This window comes from Triturus cristatus, chromosome 3_1 (genome assembly GCF_964204655.1).
Source record: "Triturus cristatus chromosome 3_1, aTriCri1.1, whole genome shotgun sequence".
Lineage (NCBI taxonomy): Eukaryota > Metazoa > Chordata > Amphibia > Caudata > Salamandridae > Triturus > Triturus cristatus.
Genome location: NC_140583.1, coordinates 513479465 through 513497312, shown reverse-complemented (window position 1 = coordinate 513497312; position 17848 = coordinate 513479465). Strand labels below are relative to the sequence as shown.

Sequence of the window (17848 nt, the reverse complement as noted above, 5' to 3'; positions counted from 1 at the left end):
ATGATAAAAATCTATCAGATGGGCAGGCTCAGTTTCTTTTTAATTCGACACTTGGACCACTCTGTTCTTTGAAGCTGTGCGTTAATACCCCATCCATTGATGTAGCTTCAAAACAGCCTGGGGTCTCTCAATTTTGTTTTCTCTCTGAATTTGTGCCCATGTGTCAAGCAGGCATGCTTTGAACATTGGATTGTAATTGTGTTGAATTTACTGACATGTCAAAGAAAAGCACAATATGGTATGTTGTCAAAGTTAATGAATTGTAGCAGCAAGCATTAAATATATCACTAGACGTTGATGCTGGCTACTAAACATTAGCTGCTGCCCAAGTGCCTCTGCCTTCAAAGTATTTTGAAAACAAGTAGTAGACTTACTCAAGGAAAATCCTCTCCCAGTTGGCCCTGATGAAGTCCCATGCTATACTCTGCCCTGCAGCATTGTTAGCAATAGAAGAGATGGTGGAGATGCCATCCTGCTTCCGGATTATTGTGCGATCCCAGGTGTACTCAAGATATCTAAGAAGGGAAATTAGCACACATTAAGTTTATCAACCAGAATTTAACATTGCAAGCACCATGGAAGCTATTATTGTCTGACTTAGTGCGTCTGCTGAAATTAAACCATCATAAACTGTTCCCTTAATGTTAGCATAAATAGTCACATGAGATATACGTTACGGTCCACTGAATTTGCAATGGTATATTCCTGTACTTGTCCCAACGGGTGTATCCTCATTCTAGCAAGCTTCAAATGTGATTCTTTGCTCTAAGCTAGTCAGTCCTTATTTCATGCTGATGATTTTTGATTGGGGTAAAGGATTTTGATTTAGTTCTATGAACAATTAACTGGGCGACATATTGGGGCATCAACCTATCCCCCTTGCCACATTCAGACCTTTCATAATCCTACTAGTCAATACATGGGTCATAGTAACGCACCATAGACAGACAAAATGTGTGGCTAAAAGACACGTCTTTAAAAATACACAATTAGGAATAACCAATAGGGTTCAGTGCAGTTTAGTATTTATCCGGCCTGGTTGTTATGTACCAATAAAATCAGGTACACTATGTCTTTTGCATTATATGTAATGTACTTGTCGGGCCCGCCCGTTTTGTACCTTTAAAAACAAATAACATTTGTTGTGAATTTTTTTTTACTGCTGACTATAAAAATTAATTAGAAGGGTCTCCGACACAATTAATCTTGTGGGACTTCTGTATTGTTCTGAGCTAGACTTATCAAGTGATTCTGGTTTAAGGTAGCACATGCCCCTTATTTGGGGTGGAAAACAGGAAGTAAAGATGGAGGGTCTCCTGCAAGAAATAAATTATCTGTTTATTGAGAACTGACATTGATTGTAGATTCCACAGTGCGTCCTGCATAATGTGGTTAGCTTGAATGCCTGGCTCTAGAAGGATCTCCTCTCTTGTACCTTTCGGACCTTCAGAAGAAATGCGAGCAGCCAGGGCCACTCGGAAGGTGGTTTGTTTCAGATCTCTCTGTTTCTGCTGTGTTTGTATGCCCTGTAGAGGCTGGTGGGTGTGCACTGGTCTCCACGTGTCGTCTCTTGGCCTAGAGGTGTACTGGGCTGTGACATAACTGACTTGGGGAAAGGTCTCTGGCTCTCAGTCAAAAGTCAATAGCTTGTCTAAAAACCCAGCAAATAAAGGTTAACATCCCACTCTTGCCAGGGGCAGGAGTTTTCTTGAAGGTCTTTTGTACCATAAGGTGTTTTAAGGACCTTTTAAATAAATGAAGAGTCTATAGCTGTCCTATTGAATACCCCAATTTCAGTTACCATACTCTTTTCTCCCTAGAACTTCTTCTACCAAGGTGCAGGATGCTGCGCCAGCTAATTAAGCCATTGGGGAGATATGTTATTTCCTATGTCTTACCCTTACTGTGGAATGGCTTGGAGAATTTCCATTTTTTGGTCATCTTGAGCTTGGGATTTGGCGGTTTTCTCCTCTATTCACTTAGGAAATGACAGACTCCAGCACTATTGCTCATGTTTTCCTCCTGGGGGTGTGCCCGGCCTCCTCTGATGCCCTTTTATCGGTAGCAGTGGCCTCTAGGGTTTGACGGCCTTCAGGCCTGAGCTTAATTTGAAGGTTTGGAGACCTGCTTCTCCCTGCCCCCCACCTCACCTGTATATCAGTGACTGTGCTTGCTATGTTCTGTTGTCCTGACATATGTCTCCTCCTTGGATTTCTGTACAGGAATTGGTTGGACTGCCTGGTGGCTGAAGGAGTATCCCTTTGGGGTCTACTTGGGAATGGATGGCCTATGGCTGACTTTGCCATCTGTTTTGTCTCTGTGACTCTGTGTGCCCCTTAAGTTTGGGTAGGCTCAGATCAGTAGAACATTTCTCATGGCCAGAGTTCACAGTATTAGAGTCCAGCCCATAGCACCCCCCATTGCTGCCTTCTTTTCAGATGGTTTTTGTTACTGAGATTCAAATGCGCTTCCTCGGGCTAAGTAATGTTCGGAGATCAGATATCAATCGTTGGGCCCACACGCTATCCCCTTTCTTTGGGAGGAGTATTTTTCGGTGTTCTGGATTCGATTATCGTTCCCTATGGCTACAATATAATAGGAGGGGTCAGGGACTTTGTGTTTTTGTGTGTTGTTGATGGTGGACTGCTTTCCCCTGCATTATGCATTCCTCAAACACGTTGCTGTCTTGTCTAGGCTTCCCTAGTTATGCTACTCTAGGTCTTGGTTGTGAGCAGCCCTTGTTTTGAGGGCAGGCATGCCTGCTCTCTCCAATGCTTTTAGCATCCTCCTTTGTTCCCGTTGCCCCTCCCTGGATGTTCAGGCAGATCATGGGCTTGCAATATTGCCAGGGCTCTGCCACAATTTAGAGTGCAGAAGTATTGTGATACTAAAAAATCAAGAAACAAAATATTGTGAAAGTCAAAATGTGTAGATACATATTGATTCACTATTCTTAACTTCACATCCATGTACATTGAAGATCTTGTACATTGATAGATTGATGTCTATTGTTAGGCACATATATGTTGAGTTACTGATATTAGATTGTCTCCTTTGATAGCTGCGGGTTGGAAGGGTATAGGTCAAGCTGATACAGAGGCTGCTGTTGTTCTTGTACACTACAGGAAGGATACATTGGTGTTCTTGCTCATTCTTGGTCTGGAGCGAAAAAACCTCTAAAACTTGGTTCGCTTTTAAGGACATTATATATGTGCTGTGGTATTGGTTGAGGCACAGTTTCTAGTTTTTCCTGGTTGGTTTGGTGGCTAAGGACTGGACTGTTTTCCCTCTCACTACTTTTCCCTTCTCTGTTTCTGTTGGCAGGAGTTTGCCCATGGCTCTTTGTGCTGGTATCATGTCAGTTACTGCTCAATGTTGCCTAAAATGTTAATGTATGCACCCCTGTTTGATGTGCAATTAGTTTTGGGTGTTGCATTACCTCAATGGGCAGTGAATATGTTTCCCTATCGGTGCCCAGGATGGTGAAAATTTCATGATACTTTGGTATATCCTCATTGAGGAAGAAATGGGGTGTAGAAGAGGGTGAAAAGCTAACAGCTGGATTAATTAATGATAATTCCTACTTCTCTGCCCAAGTACTTACATTCTTTCCCTCTCAGGAGAGGTTTACCTGCTATCCTCTGACTTGCTCAGTATGGTTTCGGATACTGATCAGACAGGTTTGGCCTAATTAATGGAATCATGTAGGAAAATGTGGCCTGTGTATGGCGTGTAGACAAAATTTCATTTTTGACAGCATTTTGGGAGCTTTAAAAGAGATGCCTGGCCTCTGGGGACATAGTGTCATCCTCAAAATTGTAAGAACTATGAGAAGGAAGTGTGAATCGAAGTAATGAAGATAATCAAACCATTTCTTATGATACCGAGAAATATCAGTCATCAAGGTCAGGAGTCAACCATATGTGCTCGATATGAAAGGATTATTGAAAAGTGTTAATGTTATGATGAGCCCTACTACTAGGATTAGGATATAACATGGGATTTAGTACGTGAAGAATAGGTGCACTACTGTAACAAATGCTGAATTTCCCAGCAGATACATATTATTAGGTCTGGAATTAGTTATGTCTTTATGTTTTCCAATAAATTAATAAATAGTACATGCTTTTATATACATTGAGGCGCTTTCAGTCATCCATCTTCATCCATTGGCCTGTTGCAGCGAAATTCACATTTTGCTTTCTCCCACCACAGCCTAAACAATGGAGTAATAGGTCAGCCCACTTCAGCAATTAGCTCCACTCATTGTGAGAGACACCATTTTGCCTGTGCTTAGTGAGCATATCTTCTGAAAAAGTAGTCCCTTAAAGTATCAAGGACTGGTGGCTTAATATGACCTCTTTTAAAAAATACAAATAAAAAAACTTTTATTTTCTTTTGCAAGGGCCCAGCAGCTCTTCAGACAGTGCTGACATTTCCTCACTTCCTCTTGAGGGTGCACTGTATCCCATATGGTCATTGCTAGATGCCAACGGTTCACAAATATCATGCGTGCACAAGCATACTGATGCACAGGTGGCTGTCTTCGAATGGTTTTTGCAAAACATTATTGTTAGAAATTAGGTTTCATGTTGGCAGAGGTATGCACCCTGTCCAAGCAGAAACCACAATCCTATTCAGGGTAAGTCAGATACACATTAAAAATTAACCTGTGCTCACCCTCCGGTAGCTTAGCACAGAGCAGTCCGGCTTAACTTAATAGGCAATGTGTAAAGTATTTTTTCAACACATGAAAACAGTGAAAACGCCACAAAAAGATACCATGCCTGGTTAGTAAAATAGAACTTAATCTAATCAATAAAAAAAGAACAAAACAACAAAACTCCAATAATCAAAACCGGAGCAATTCATTTTCAAAGATTAACACTGAAATGTAGTGTTTAAAGCATAAAGAGCCAACCAGGGCTAGGTGGCCATGCTGGGCCAGGTCAAATCCAAAACTTCAGGCCGACCACAGTGGAGCATACAATGACCAATCTTGTCCCGCTACAAGGTACCTTGCTATGTAATCAACAAAGACCCAATGCGTGTAGCAGAGGAGGTTATGCGTAGTTGATTCCTTCGGATGGGGACGATACATTGGTTCTGAGCCGGTCAAGTTGGAAGTGCATCATCTTCGAACCACAAGATGTAGGCAATGCGTCGTGGTCGAGCCACGCAAGTCGAAAATGCGTCAGGAACTGGAAGCAAAGCACTGTGCAGTCGTAGATGTGATGCCTTTGGTCCTTGCAGCCTTGGCAATGTGTCGAAGGGGAAGCGCCAGTGCCGAGCCGACTGCGATGCGTGAATTTTGGTAGTTGCAGCACTTTAAATCCACTTCCAAGAGCCCTGGACTGGATTTGCACAACTTGGCAGGGCAAGACTCTGAGATGGCAGAGCTCAGATGTTGTAGGTAGATTGGTTGGAAGTCTTTGATGTCCTAAGTCTTCAGAACAGGAAGCAAGGAGACAAACCATTTGAGTCGGTCTGGTACTGGGATGGAGAGATGCAGGTCCAGTTCTTCTCACTCCGGGGCAAGAGGGCAGACAGTCAGCACAGCAGAGCAGGAGTCCTTCTAGCAACACAGTAGTAATTTTTCCTGGTAGAGTATCCACAGGTCTAGAAGTGAACTGACTCTGTGGTGTCAGGGGTCCAATACTTATACCCAGTTGTGCCTTTGAAGTGGGGGAGACTTCAAAGAGAGACCATTCAAGTCCACAGAGTCCCTGCTCTTCCTGCCCTAGCTCCAGACGCACTCCACGGGGGTATGCAGCCCTTTGTGCGGAGACAGGACAGAGCCTATTCAGGTGTAAAATTCAGCTCCTCCCTCCCATTCTTCTCAGGATGGTCCATCAGGATGTGGATGGCCCATCAATCACACCTAAACTCCCTTTGTGTGTGGCTGTCTAGAGGAAATGCACAAAGTCTGTCTGTAACCCACAACAGATGTGTATCCAGAGACAGGCCCAAGGCACCCAAAATGTCTAAACTAAGAAAATGGCAATTTGCTAAATGTGGCATTTTCAGAATTACAATTTAAAATCCAACTTCACCACATGCTGGGATTTTAAATTGTTATTAACAGAGAACCAAACTTTAGCTTTCTATCTCTTCCCAATTGGAGATTACACTTAGAAAATGTAATAAACGAATCCCAATGTTAACCTATGGGAGAGATAGGTCTTGAAGTAGTAAAACACGAATGTAAGAGTTTTTCACTATTAGGAATGTCAAAATTTAAAGTATATTTACTACTTTTTAAGTACAGTGAACCCTGCCCTTGGGCTCTCCAGGGCCTACCTTAGGGGTGACCTATATGTCTTATAAAGGAAGGGGCTGGGCCTGACAAGAGGGCTAACTTGCCATCTCGACAAGCAGCTTAAAACTGTACACACAGGCTCTGCAATGGCAGGCCTGAGACATGTTTAAAGGGCTACTGAAGTGGGTGGCACAGTCAGTGCTGCCCGCCCACTTGTAGCATATAATTTACAAGTCATGGCATATGTAGTGCACTTTACTAGGGACTTATAAGTAAATTAAATATGGCAATTGTTCGTTTTGCATTTGTGGCTCTATGTAGAAGGGTATGCCCAGATGTGGTTTCCATGCTCACTATGCCACTGGAGTCAAGCTAGCCTGGCTGATAATAGGTGCTACCCTGAAAAAGGTCCCAGGATGCTTGTTTCCGGTCATGGGAGGACTTTGCCTAGCAGTTCGGGCTGGACTTTTCCCATGGGGTGCAATGTCAAGAGTGATTTGCATATAGCTGGGTTGAAACTAGAATGGCTTGGTATGCAAAAGACAATGGATTTAGGCCCAGATCTCCATACTGGGGCTGAATGTTGGACACTGTTTTAGAATTCCGTCCATCAATTGTTCTTTTGCATTTGTAGCCCTATGTGTCCTACTTTTTAAATACACTGCACCCTGTCCTTGGGCTGCCCTTGGACTATATTAGGGGTGACTTATATGTATTAAAAAGTAAGAGTTGGGCCTGACAAGAGGGTTAACTTGCATGGTTGACATAACAGCTTAAAACTGCGCACACAGGCCCTGCATGTAGTGCACTATACTAAGGACTTATAAGTAAATAAAAAATGGCAATTGTGGATAAGCCAATGTTACCATATACACAGTCATTAAGCCAGCAAAAACTAAGTCAGCAAAAAAAGGGAAGTCAGGAGGCAAAAAAAGTCAGTGGAAACCACGTCAAGAATGCCAGGTCTAAAAATTAGCTCGACATCTATTCCAAGATGGCCGCCTATATATATAAATGCATGTGTATGCTTGCCGGCGCACTGGCAGCCATGTTTGAATGGTTTTTCATAGCAAATAACAGAAATATTTCAAAATGACCACCCATCCAAATGCAGAAACATCCATCTTGAAGAGATATAACTAGGAAACAAGCATTGGCAAATTTAATACATCTGTGACCAACCCCAGATCTGTTTGCCCTTGCCAATGACATTTTTAATGGGTGTTATCTCCTCTGTGTACAGGGCCCCATTCTGTAAACATCAGAATTAAATCGATTTCATACTACATTTAACATGCTCAAACATTTTGCGGTAGACATCCCTGCATCTGATTACTTTGTAACTACATGACTCAAGTCAGCTTTCATTTTGAAAATGGGTTTTCACTGGCAGTTGTTACCTGTTTAAGATCCAGGGTTCTCTGGAGCAGGCCAGTGCTGCTCTGAGTTTGTCAGCCTCTGCAGCAACAGTGGTTCTTTTCAACATTTCCAAGGCAAAGTACCACTCTTCCTCTCCACCTATTGCTATTGCATGGCAGTAGATGGCAGACCTCAGGTTTGGTGTGATGCTGTGAAACGAACATATCATCTGTAAATGTGCAAGGCAGATACAGACTTGCTTTCAAAGTTTAGAGAGCGAATCTTTGGCATAGATGCATGTTAAACAAACCATTAGTCCCCTCCCCTTCACACATTTCATATTATACTCTTCTGACTGTGTGACATTTTAAACCTACACTGATACGTGATAAAGGAACAGGAAGGCCAGGCATGTTAAAATGATGTCAACCTTAAAGCTCGTGTAACATGGGTGTTTGATGGTAAAAGCTAGCATCCACTGAAAGCATATTTAGATTTTCTTGAAATAATCTGTCTTCCTGACATTCAAGGTCGGGTTTTCCAGAACCACTCTTCACGATCTACGGAGATAGTAATGCAGTTTTTAAAAATCTGTTGGAACAGCACATACAGGAAGCACTGGTCACTGCCACATGTAACCAGTGGCTTCATGACACAACTGTAGAATGGGAACTTAATTGTAAGATGATGTGTTGCCTTTATGTGGACTGATAAATCAGACTTTTCCTTCCTTGGGCAATGCAGGCTTGACAGCAAGTGAGAGAAAATATACAGGAACACTAGTGTAGAGCCAGCATAAGAAAAATAAAGACATGGGTAGGATGATTGCTCTATTATTAATCATTGATTGCTATATTCTAATCACATGTTGGATAGTTGCCAAGCAACACGCACTTGCATTCCTAAAGGTACATGAAAGACCATGACCCTTGATCATGGTTCAATGTATTTTATGGTGTTCATAACGTACAAACAATATCAGTATATTCAAAGTTGTTTTTGGTATTTTGATACATTAGATGGATCAATGAGAAGTTACATTTTAATGTTACCAAATTAGTTTTAGCATAGTTATCCAAAGTTGGCCTTGGCTGGTCATGATTTCAGTTTAGAGTATTTGTGTAGAAAATTGGATTGTTGGTTGACTGGGGTGTGAGTCCTGGTCAAGAAGCAACCGCAATACTTGGCCCATCCAGGCATACCTAAGCTCCCTATGGTGTGTGGCTGTCTAGGAGGAATACAAAATGGTCAACTGTCAGCTGCACCCAATTATGTGACCAGAGACAGGCAGAAGGCACTAAATCGCAAAGGAAAGAAAATGCTGAGTTTCTAAAAGTGGTATTTTCAGAATTACAATAAAAAAATCCGACTTCACTGTAGGTTAGGATTTTAAATTGGGATTCCATAGACACCAAACATGAACTGGTCATTCACTCCTTCGGAGTGTCCTTTATAAATTGTAATAAGGTGTTTTCCTATAGGCGAGACAGGACTTGCAGTTGTGAAAAATGAGCTTGAGAGTTTGTCACTACCAGGACATGCAGAACTTAACAGTACATGCCCAACTTTTCAAATGCATTGCACCTTGCCCTAAGGGATGTCCACGGCATACCCTATGGGTGACATATATGTATTAAAAATGAAGGTTTGGGCCTGGCAAAAGATTTACTCTGCATATAAATGTATCTCAAATGGATAATCTAAAACCTTGTCGCGAATTCAGCCCCTGTGGTCCAAAGTTGGACACCCCGACTCTAAAGTCCCACAGTTGTACTAAAAGATCTGCATGGTATGATCCCATTCGTTAGAGAAATACCTTATATACTGCTAATAAACTGAGTGAAGATGGGAAAAAGGGGATGCATAAAGGTTCTTTGTGAGAGGTTGGCTTGATATACCAGCTCATGTTTAATAGGAGTTGCTTCTGATCGTGCTTGTCACTGCCTGGAATATTTTACAGATGTTACACTTTAGACACAGAGATATACATTGATACAGGGAATTCATCAAGCAGTTGTTGTTTGATGGCCCAAATAAGGATGCAACTATATCAACATACTGTTTGTACAACATATTTAACATTCAAACACTATACAGCTCGAACCGAGCTTCAGAAACGAATGAACTTCTGAATAAACTAGATGGCTACACTGTTTACAATTGTGTACATCTAAAGTACAATTCACCAAATCCTGTTAAAAATAAACATATTAGAGATGGTCGAACCCAAGAGAATGATTCAACTTGCATCACCAGAGAATCCTCAAGTTAAGCATCCTAATGATTTTTGTACATATTCATGAATGAGAATATGCCTAATTATTGGTGGTTGTACTTCCTCGAAGGAGCATATTTGCTTGAGGTCCTTGAACACAACTATAAATTGGGTTTAACATATCAAGAATAGTCTACATGACACCATAGGTTAATATTCTTAAAAAGAGGTGTTGGTAGAGTTTTTTACTCACGTGTTGTTGTTAGGATTATTCATCCATTTTCTGTAGAGGTCTGTCGCCAGTGCCTGGCACTCCGGAATGCCATAGTAACAAGCCGTGTTGATCGCATTGATTTCATTATACCTAATTGGAGGAAGTTATGAAGTTAGACTACCAGGCCAAATCTGAAGAAAAAACCTTAATATATACATCTTGATATAGATTTAATCAGAATTCAGTGGAAGAATGTTCAATGGATAATCATTTATAAACAATACAGAGAAAGCATTTGTCACAAATTGGGTTGTTGGTTGACTGGATTTTGAACCATAGTCCAGCAGCAGCCAAAATCCTAATCAGGGCAATAAGCAGGCAAACCCTAATTTAACCTGTGCTCACCCTTTGGTAGCATGGCACAGAGCAGTCAGGCTTAACTTTAGAAGCAATGTGTGAAGTATTTGTGCAACACTTCAAACAGTAAGACAGTAGAAAAAACCTTACAAAAAGATTCTACACCAGGCTAGGAACATAGAGAATAATCTTATAAAGAAACCAAGACCAAAATGACAAAATTCCAATAAGTAGAACTTGAATTATTGAGGTTGTAAGGTTTTAGGTGAAAATAATGCCTAGAAGCAAAGAGCGCTATTTGAGATATCTGGTCAGGCTGGACCAGGACAAAGTCAAAAGTTCAGGCTGGCCACGATGGAGTGCGGGCCCATTACAGGGACTCAGTGAATCCTACTGAACAAAAGTAATTTAATGCTGGATGTGCACACTGCAAGAATGGGTGGTGCAGTTGAGGCAATGCATCAGTACCCATCCACACAGCAGCGGCAATGCACTGATTCTGATCAGCGCAGCAGTGGTGATGCACCTGCTCTGATGAGCAGGGAGCTGCGATTTGGAGGTTCAACATTGTCGCGGCTGCCGTTAATGGGGATACAAGGACCTTGCTCCAGGAAGAGCATTGAGCAGTGGTGGTTCCAAAGGCACTTCATTGGGCCAGACACATGCAGCAGGGGCGATGCACCAGTTCTGATCCACCAAGAAGATGCTGTGCATCAGTTCAACAGAGGATGTGTTGGTTCCGCTGGGGCAAATGCTTTAGGTCCACTTCCAAGGGTTCAGGACTGAGTTGGCACCACTTGGCAGGCCAGATTCACAGATGGCAGAGTCCAGGTGCAGAAGCAGGGTGGGTGGAGGTATTTTATGTCCCTGAGACTTTAGATCAGAAGGCCAGCCATCTAGCCCTTGGAGTCTTGCTGGGTTCAAGTTGATGCAAGTCCGGTTCTTCTCACTCAGACAGGAGGGTAGCAGACCAGCATGTCTGCACAGCTAAGCAGGAGTCCAACAAAGCAGCAGTTCCTTCAGCAGCACAGTAGTCCTTCTTGGCAGAGTCTTCACAGGTCCAGAAGTGTATTGAAGTGGTGGTGTCTGAGGTACAGTACTTATAACCCGTTGTGCCTTTAAAGTGGGGGAGAATTCAAAGACATGCCTTAGAAGTGTACAGAGGTCCTACTTCCAGTCATGGCTCCATACTCACTATAGGGTGGTATGCAGCCCTTTTTGTTTGGGACAGGACACATGCTAATCAGGTGTAAGTGAGACTGGGTCCATCTCTTACCTCCTATCATGCCAGGATGGCCCATCAAGTCACACCTAAGATCTAATTTGTGAAGCTGTCTAGGTAAATACACAAAGCCCAACTGTCACCCACACCAGACATGTGATCAGAGACAGGCAGCAGGCACTAATAGACAAAAGTAAAAAATAAAAAAAAAGTCATTTTTAAAAGCTCTATTATTTTCAAAATTGAAATTTAAAATTCAACTTCACTATATATTTCCATTTTAAATTGTGATTCCAGAGACACCAAACTTGAAAAGTCTATCTCTTCACAATTGGGAATTTCACTTATAAAATAGAAAAAGGTAATTCCAGTGTTATCCTATGGGAAAGATAGGTCTTGCAGTAGTAGAAAACAAATGTGAGAGTTTTCCACTATCAGAATATGTAAAACTAAAAAGTACATTTACCAGGGACCGCCATATGGGTGACCTGTATGTATAAAATAGGAAGGTTTGGGCCTGACAAGGGGTTTATCTTGGCGGATCAAAATGGCAGTGTCAACTGTACACATAGGCTCTGCAATGGCAGCCCAGAGCCATGGCTAGATGGATACTTAAGTGGGTGGCGCAAACAGTGCTGCACACCCACTAGTAGCATTTAATTTACAGGCCATGGGCCGTGTAGTGCACTTTACTAGGGAATTATGAGCAAATTATTAATGCCAAATAGGGATAAGCCAATATTACCATGCTTTAGAGAAAGATCACATGCACTTTACCACTGATTATCAGTGGTATAGAGACAAGATAGACTGACTGACTAGACTGATTTGCCAACACTCTAGTCCACGTTTTCACGGCCAAGCAGCAGCAGGGGCAGTGAGGTGTAGTGAGGCGAGGTGGAGGAGGTGAGTGGCAGCGCTGCTGTTACCCGACTGGAGCGTCCACCTTGCCGTACCTTGCCAAACCCGAAGCAATAGCCGTAGAAACCTTCAAAGGATTGAGGTGGGCGACTGGTGTGTAGGCCGCCTGGAAGCTGCCCGAGGCTACTCTCCCCTTGCCGCGCAGCGCAGCCACATACCTGCCCGCAACACCAGAGAGTAAGGGATAGGGCCCCCCTTATCTCCAGTGCCCCGCAGCAGTGGTAAGCCCTTGGCCCTCCTAGGGCATATCTGTAACCAGCGCTGAGCAAGGGTGTGAGGAGTGGGAGGCCAGTGGGAGGGTAGTGAGAGAGGGCTGCCAGAGGCCAGCAAACTAAGGACAGCACCATTGGGGTTTAGCCCGGCCTGGTCTCAGCCTGCTCTCTTCTCTCTTGACCCCCCCAAAATCCCTTCTGGCCTCCCCCACAGGCACCTAGCCACAACTGAGTCGGTGCACAAAACAGGATAAAGCAGCTGGCGCTGCACAACAGCCTTTCCACAACGAGTTGGCCCTACTTCCCAGACATCAGCCTCTTTCTACCATCCTTTTGTTAAGGGACGAACTGGGTCCCTATAGCTGCCTACACCCAACGCTGACCCTGATTCTATCCACCCCAGCACCCTAGAACCCAACTCGGGCAGCACAGGCAAGCAACCAGCGGACGACAAGTAAGCAGCAACCAGCAGTCAACAGTCAGCACATTCAATTATTCAATCACTAATTCCCCTCCTCACTCTCGTGGCCCCCATTGCCCCGGAGCAACACAGGAAAGGGGTAAGTGGGATCGTCATGAGGTCTGGAAGAGTAAGAAAACCTATAAGGCCATCACCCAAACGGAAAAGAAAGGACGTTAGCGGATGCAAAGAGATCCCAGAAAACGATAACTTGAGAGAAAACAGCAATAAGGACATTAAGGACAGTAAAAGAATTAACACAAGTGAAGGGGAGTTCAAGGACAAAAAAGCGAGCTCAATCGAACGCCCGATAACCAATAAAGGAACCAGCCCTACTTCGACAATAGAGCAAAATAACGTAACTCAGTTAAATGATATGTTGAATAGTGACAAAAGAAAAAATCCGTATGAACTTATAAATATAGAAGGGCAACCTCCAAGGAAGACTACAAATTACTATCAGCCAAAAATGTATACGAAATTTACATTTCTAAAAGACCCCGGCAAAGCAATTTACTCAAACAACGACACCATAATTGGTCTACAATCCCCATTACGACCCGCTGGCGGAGCCAGCTCCTTGCCCCAAAAATCAAGCACAACAACCGCAGAAATACATACATTTTCAAACTATAAGGAGTCCACGGTCTCCTCAAGAAGCACAATGGGGGCCGGAGCCCAACGGGCGCAAGCTGACGACACCATAGGAGTAACAGAGGGAGACATTAGCCAAAACAACCCACAAAATGGCTTCACCGGGCAGGAAAAAAAACCCAGGGGGCTTGTGCCCGAGAAGGAGAGCGTGAGGAAACTGACCGCAAAATCAGAAGTCCTCCCGGAGCATCAGAGTCTCAATGTTTTAAGTGGCCAGCCATCCCTCATCTACACCCCACCATCCTATCAGCACACACTGTTCAAATACGATGATGAGATCGCAATACCTCATGAAAAAACAGCCCTCCATATGCGCAACAGACAACACAAGGCGACACTCCAATAGTTGAGAAACATCAAATGAAAATGGATCCCGTAAACCTCCCCTCACACTCGCCACACGAGGACTTGTGTACTATAGATAGCGAAATTACCTTCCTGGCGTCACAAGAGTGGGAAGACCTAGTGGCATCCTATAACATTAAATCAACCCTCAACAGCATCACCGAAGAGCGCTCCTATCACTACACCGAAGGGAGTAGAGGTCCCACTGAAGCTTTTTGGGCAACCTTACTCAACACAATCCAGCTGTCATCAACAGCACTACAGTACCAATCCGACAAATTAGACTTACAGCTGACTGTCCTCCAAACGCTAGCAGAAGCTACCTCTGGGATAGAAAGAAAACTCGTGGACCTTAACGGCCTCATAAAAAGAGGACAAGAAGCAGCAAAATGATTCCAAATAGAAAGAACAGACTGCGTCTGCTCCCCAATAGTTGGCAAACTATCTACACTACCTACGATGTTGGGGAACCTCCTGGGGAACCTAAAACAAAATATATTAACGCACCCCACAATGGAGAACAAGTCTGGCAGTATAACATTCTGCGACAAACCATTAGGAACCATCTGCGATAATTACATAGCTACCAAGCAAGGGGACTTATCTTTAAAATCTAAAAGCACTTTAGAAGTGTCCCCTCCGAATACTTCTACCAAAGAAAGGGCCGGCCCAGAGACATCTACGAACGTGCGAGCCCGCCGTAAACATAAAAGAAAGGGCAGGAACAGAAAGTCCACAGGAGCAGATAGTACTGACGAGAATCAGCAAATGACCATATCTTGGGGAAAGGAGCAAACAGGATACACCACGAAGCACACCACGAGGCACATCGATTGTACAAAAACATCACCTCTGGACAAAAAATCATTAGACATAAAAACTTTAAATGCAGCAGAGACTGCCACATCGACACTCTTTAAAGAGAAAATAAGCACATAGATAGAGCAGAAGCACTTCATCCGAGCCAAAAATAATCAACCTAGCAATCTATCTGACCAGGCGAACGATATACAAAATAAAAGAGGGACCATCGTAGAAAATCTGCCAGCAGCAAAAACACAACCTAGCACGGCGGTCACAGAGCAAGCCCTTGGTGAGCCCTCCCAAATCAATATGGAAATTACAAACGCCAACCTACCTACAAACAGCACTAACCACTTCAAGGAAACTACCATCCAGGGACAAAAGACAAAGGCAAGTACACACAGCACGAATAAGCCAGCCATCGAACAGGCAATAGAGGACCCTTATGGAGTCAGTATAGAAAGCAATGAAATAACAAATAAAACCCAGTCCCAATACGGGGTCAAACAAAAAGAGGTATTAATTCACCCCCGAATACTGACCCCCGGAAAAATAGAGTCAGACATTATTCTATTCATTCCAAGAATTCAAATCCAGAGGAAAAGTGGATACCCTAAACAGGGGTAATATACTAAGGCTTATCCACTCAATCGAACAAATAAAACACATCAACACAACAGACTTGCTTGCAATTGAATTACTCCCTTCCCCAGACTCACAAGGTCACGAAACGATAAAGACAACATGGAATACTAATGACTTAGCAGATCAAATCCTGGGGCAAACGCTCAGATTTTCTCAATGGGGAATAAAGCTTGAAGTAGGAAAAACACCAGCCTACCCCATCCCGCTCCTAGAAGAAAGCAAAAAAGATCGCTCACAAATAGTTAAATCAATTTTAAAAGGAGCGCGCAGCCACTCCCCAGGACCAAACAGCAACCTCCCACATTTAGAACACTTAACAACTCAGCAATCAGACTTAAACAGGGTAACCATACGACGGACAATAATTAAAGAAGACACAAAGTGACAAAGGGAAACAGGCCAGACCTTTATGGAAGCGGAAAACCCCAATATCAAAATATGCATTTGGAATATTAACGGTCTTTCTGACAAATTGGAAGACCCAAATTACTTAAAATCATTTGATTTGATCTTACTCCAAGAAACCTGGGAAGAGAAAGAGATACCCCTGCAAGGATACACAACTCAAATCCACCCAGCAACCAGAGGTTTCTCCTATGGTCACAGCTCAGGAGGCCTGGTGTCATTCGCCTCAATACTAACAATCGGTACAATGGAAGAAATCAATTTAAAAATCACTCCTCCTAGTGCGATACAGGCACTAGCAATAACAATTTTAAAAAATCAGGTGGCTCAACTACTTTACATTATAAACATATACATACACCCCAAGCATAGACAAACAGGGGCAAGAGAATTAGTTAGCGAAATAGCAAGACTCATGGAGGAAAGAGAAATGGAGAACATACTTCTTGCAGGAGATTTTAACCTTCACCTCTTCGGAGAGAAATCAGATGATGAAATATCACTGGATATGGACATTGCGTGGGGAATACCAAACCAATCTACAGCCTCTTCAAACAAGCAAACAAGATGCTGAAATCAATTACTGAAAGACCTTTAGCAGTTAAACCTGAGAGTACTAAACGGACGATTTAAGGAGGATACACCGCCAGCATCAACATATTTTTCCTCAACCACTTCTTCTCATCTCGACTTCACCCTCGCAACACTACCACTGTTTGAAATAATAAGTTAATTCAAGGTTGGAGAGAACGGCCAAAGTGACCACCTGCCACTAGAAGTGAAACTGGGCGTCACCAGTGGGAACGAAACGGAAGCAAGGAGAAGTATTGGCACAGAATACACCACCAACTATAGATGAATAAGGTGCAAGACTGACAAAGCAGAAGAATTAACAACTAATTCAAAAACAATCCTCCACCAGATAACAAGCTTGACAAAGAACCCATTAGAGGTTTGGGAAGAATTCGTAACAGCACTCGGAACAACATACGCCACAGAGCAAAAAACCCGAAAAGAGAATACGTCGTGTAACATACTCGGTAAGGTAACCACACCAGAGATAAAAAATCTAAAACGGCAAAAAAAATAGATACTTAGACAGCTCCGCAAACAATCAAACAACGAAGCCCTGCAAAAAGAGCTGCGAACCCTAAAGGCACAGATAAAGAAGAAGAAATGGGAAAGGAATAGACAATTGAACGAGGAACTCTAGGCAAAAATCGTGCATGACTCGAAACAGAAGAATAGTGCTAGATTCTGGAAAACAATCCATAGCCTCCAAAGTCCAGGCCACAAAGGAATCAACTCACATATATCAGAACCCGAATGGGCACATTACTTACTGAATCATTTTAAAACCCATAGGGGGAACCACCCAGCGGTAGAACTTGGATAATCGAAACGAATCTAAGCACCTGCAAAACTGGAACACACAAAGATGAAGTATATGATGACCACACCACGACAGCGCCCCCGCGTAATACTGCAAATCCGGATGAGGCAGCAACAACAAGCCTCAAACCAACTTTAAACAGAAAGGGAAAAAACTACGCAGTAACAGCGGCCAGGATCAAGCCACAAATTTCAAAAGGGAGATTAGAGGGTGCTCCCGGCCCCAATGGAATCCCACCAATAATGTACAAGCAAGACGCTGACTTTTGGAGTGACACTCTGGCGCCAGCCTTCCGGGAAATCAGGGAAACAGCAATAAGTCCATCATCCTGGAGAGGATCAATAATAAGTCCAATTTGCAAACAGGGGGATAGGAGCAACCCA

General features: G+C 43.1%; 1 protein-coding gene across 1 annotated transcript in view; it reads right to left on the bottom strand.

The window, feature by feature from the left end:
* The window catches only part of LOC146860510 (aminopeptidase N-like), a 438299-nt gene that overhangs the window by 67523 nt on the left and 352928 nt on the right, over positions 1 to 17848 (bottom strand). Inside the window, exons 16-18 of the mRNA XM_085644422.1 lie at positions 10087 to 10197; positions 7660 to 7827; positions 375 to 515 (exon numbers count right to left, since the gene is read on the bottom strand). Of these exons, the coding sequence (XP_085500548.1) occupies positions 375 to 515; positions 7660 to 7827; positions 10087 to 10197 (420 nt within the window). The remainder of the gene's footprint in view (positions 1 to 374; positions 516 to 7659; positions 7828 to 10086; positions 10198 to 17848) is intronic.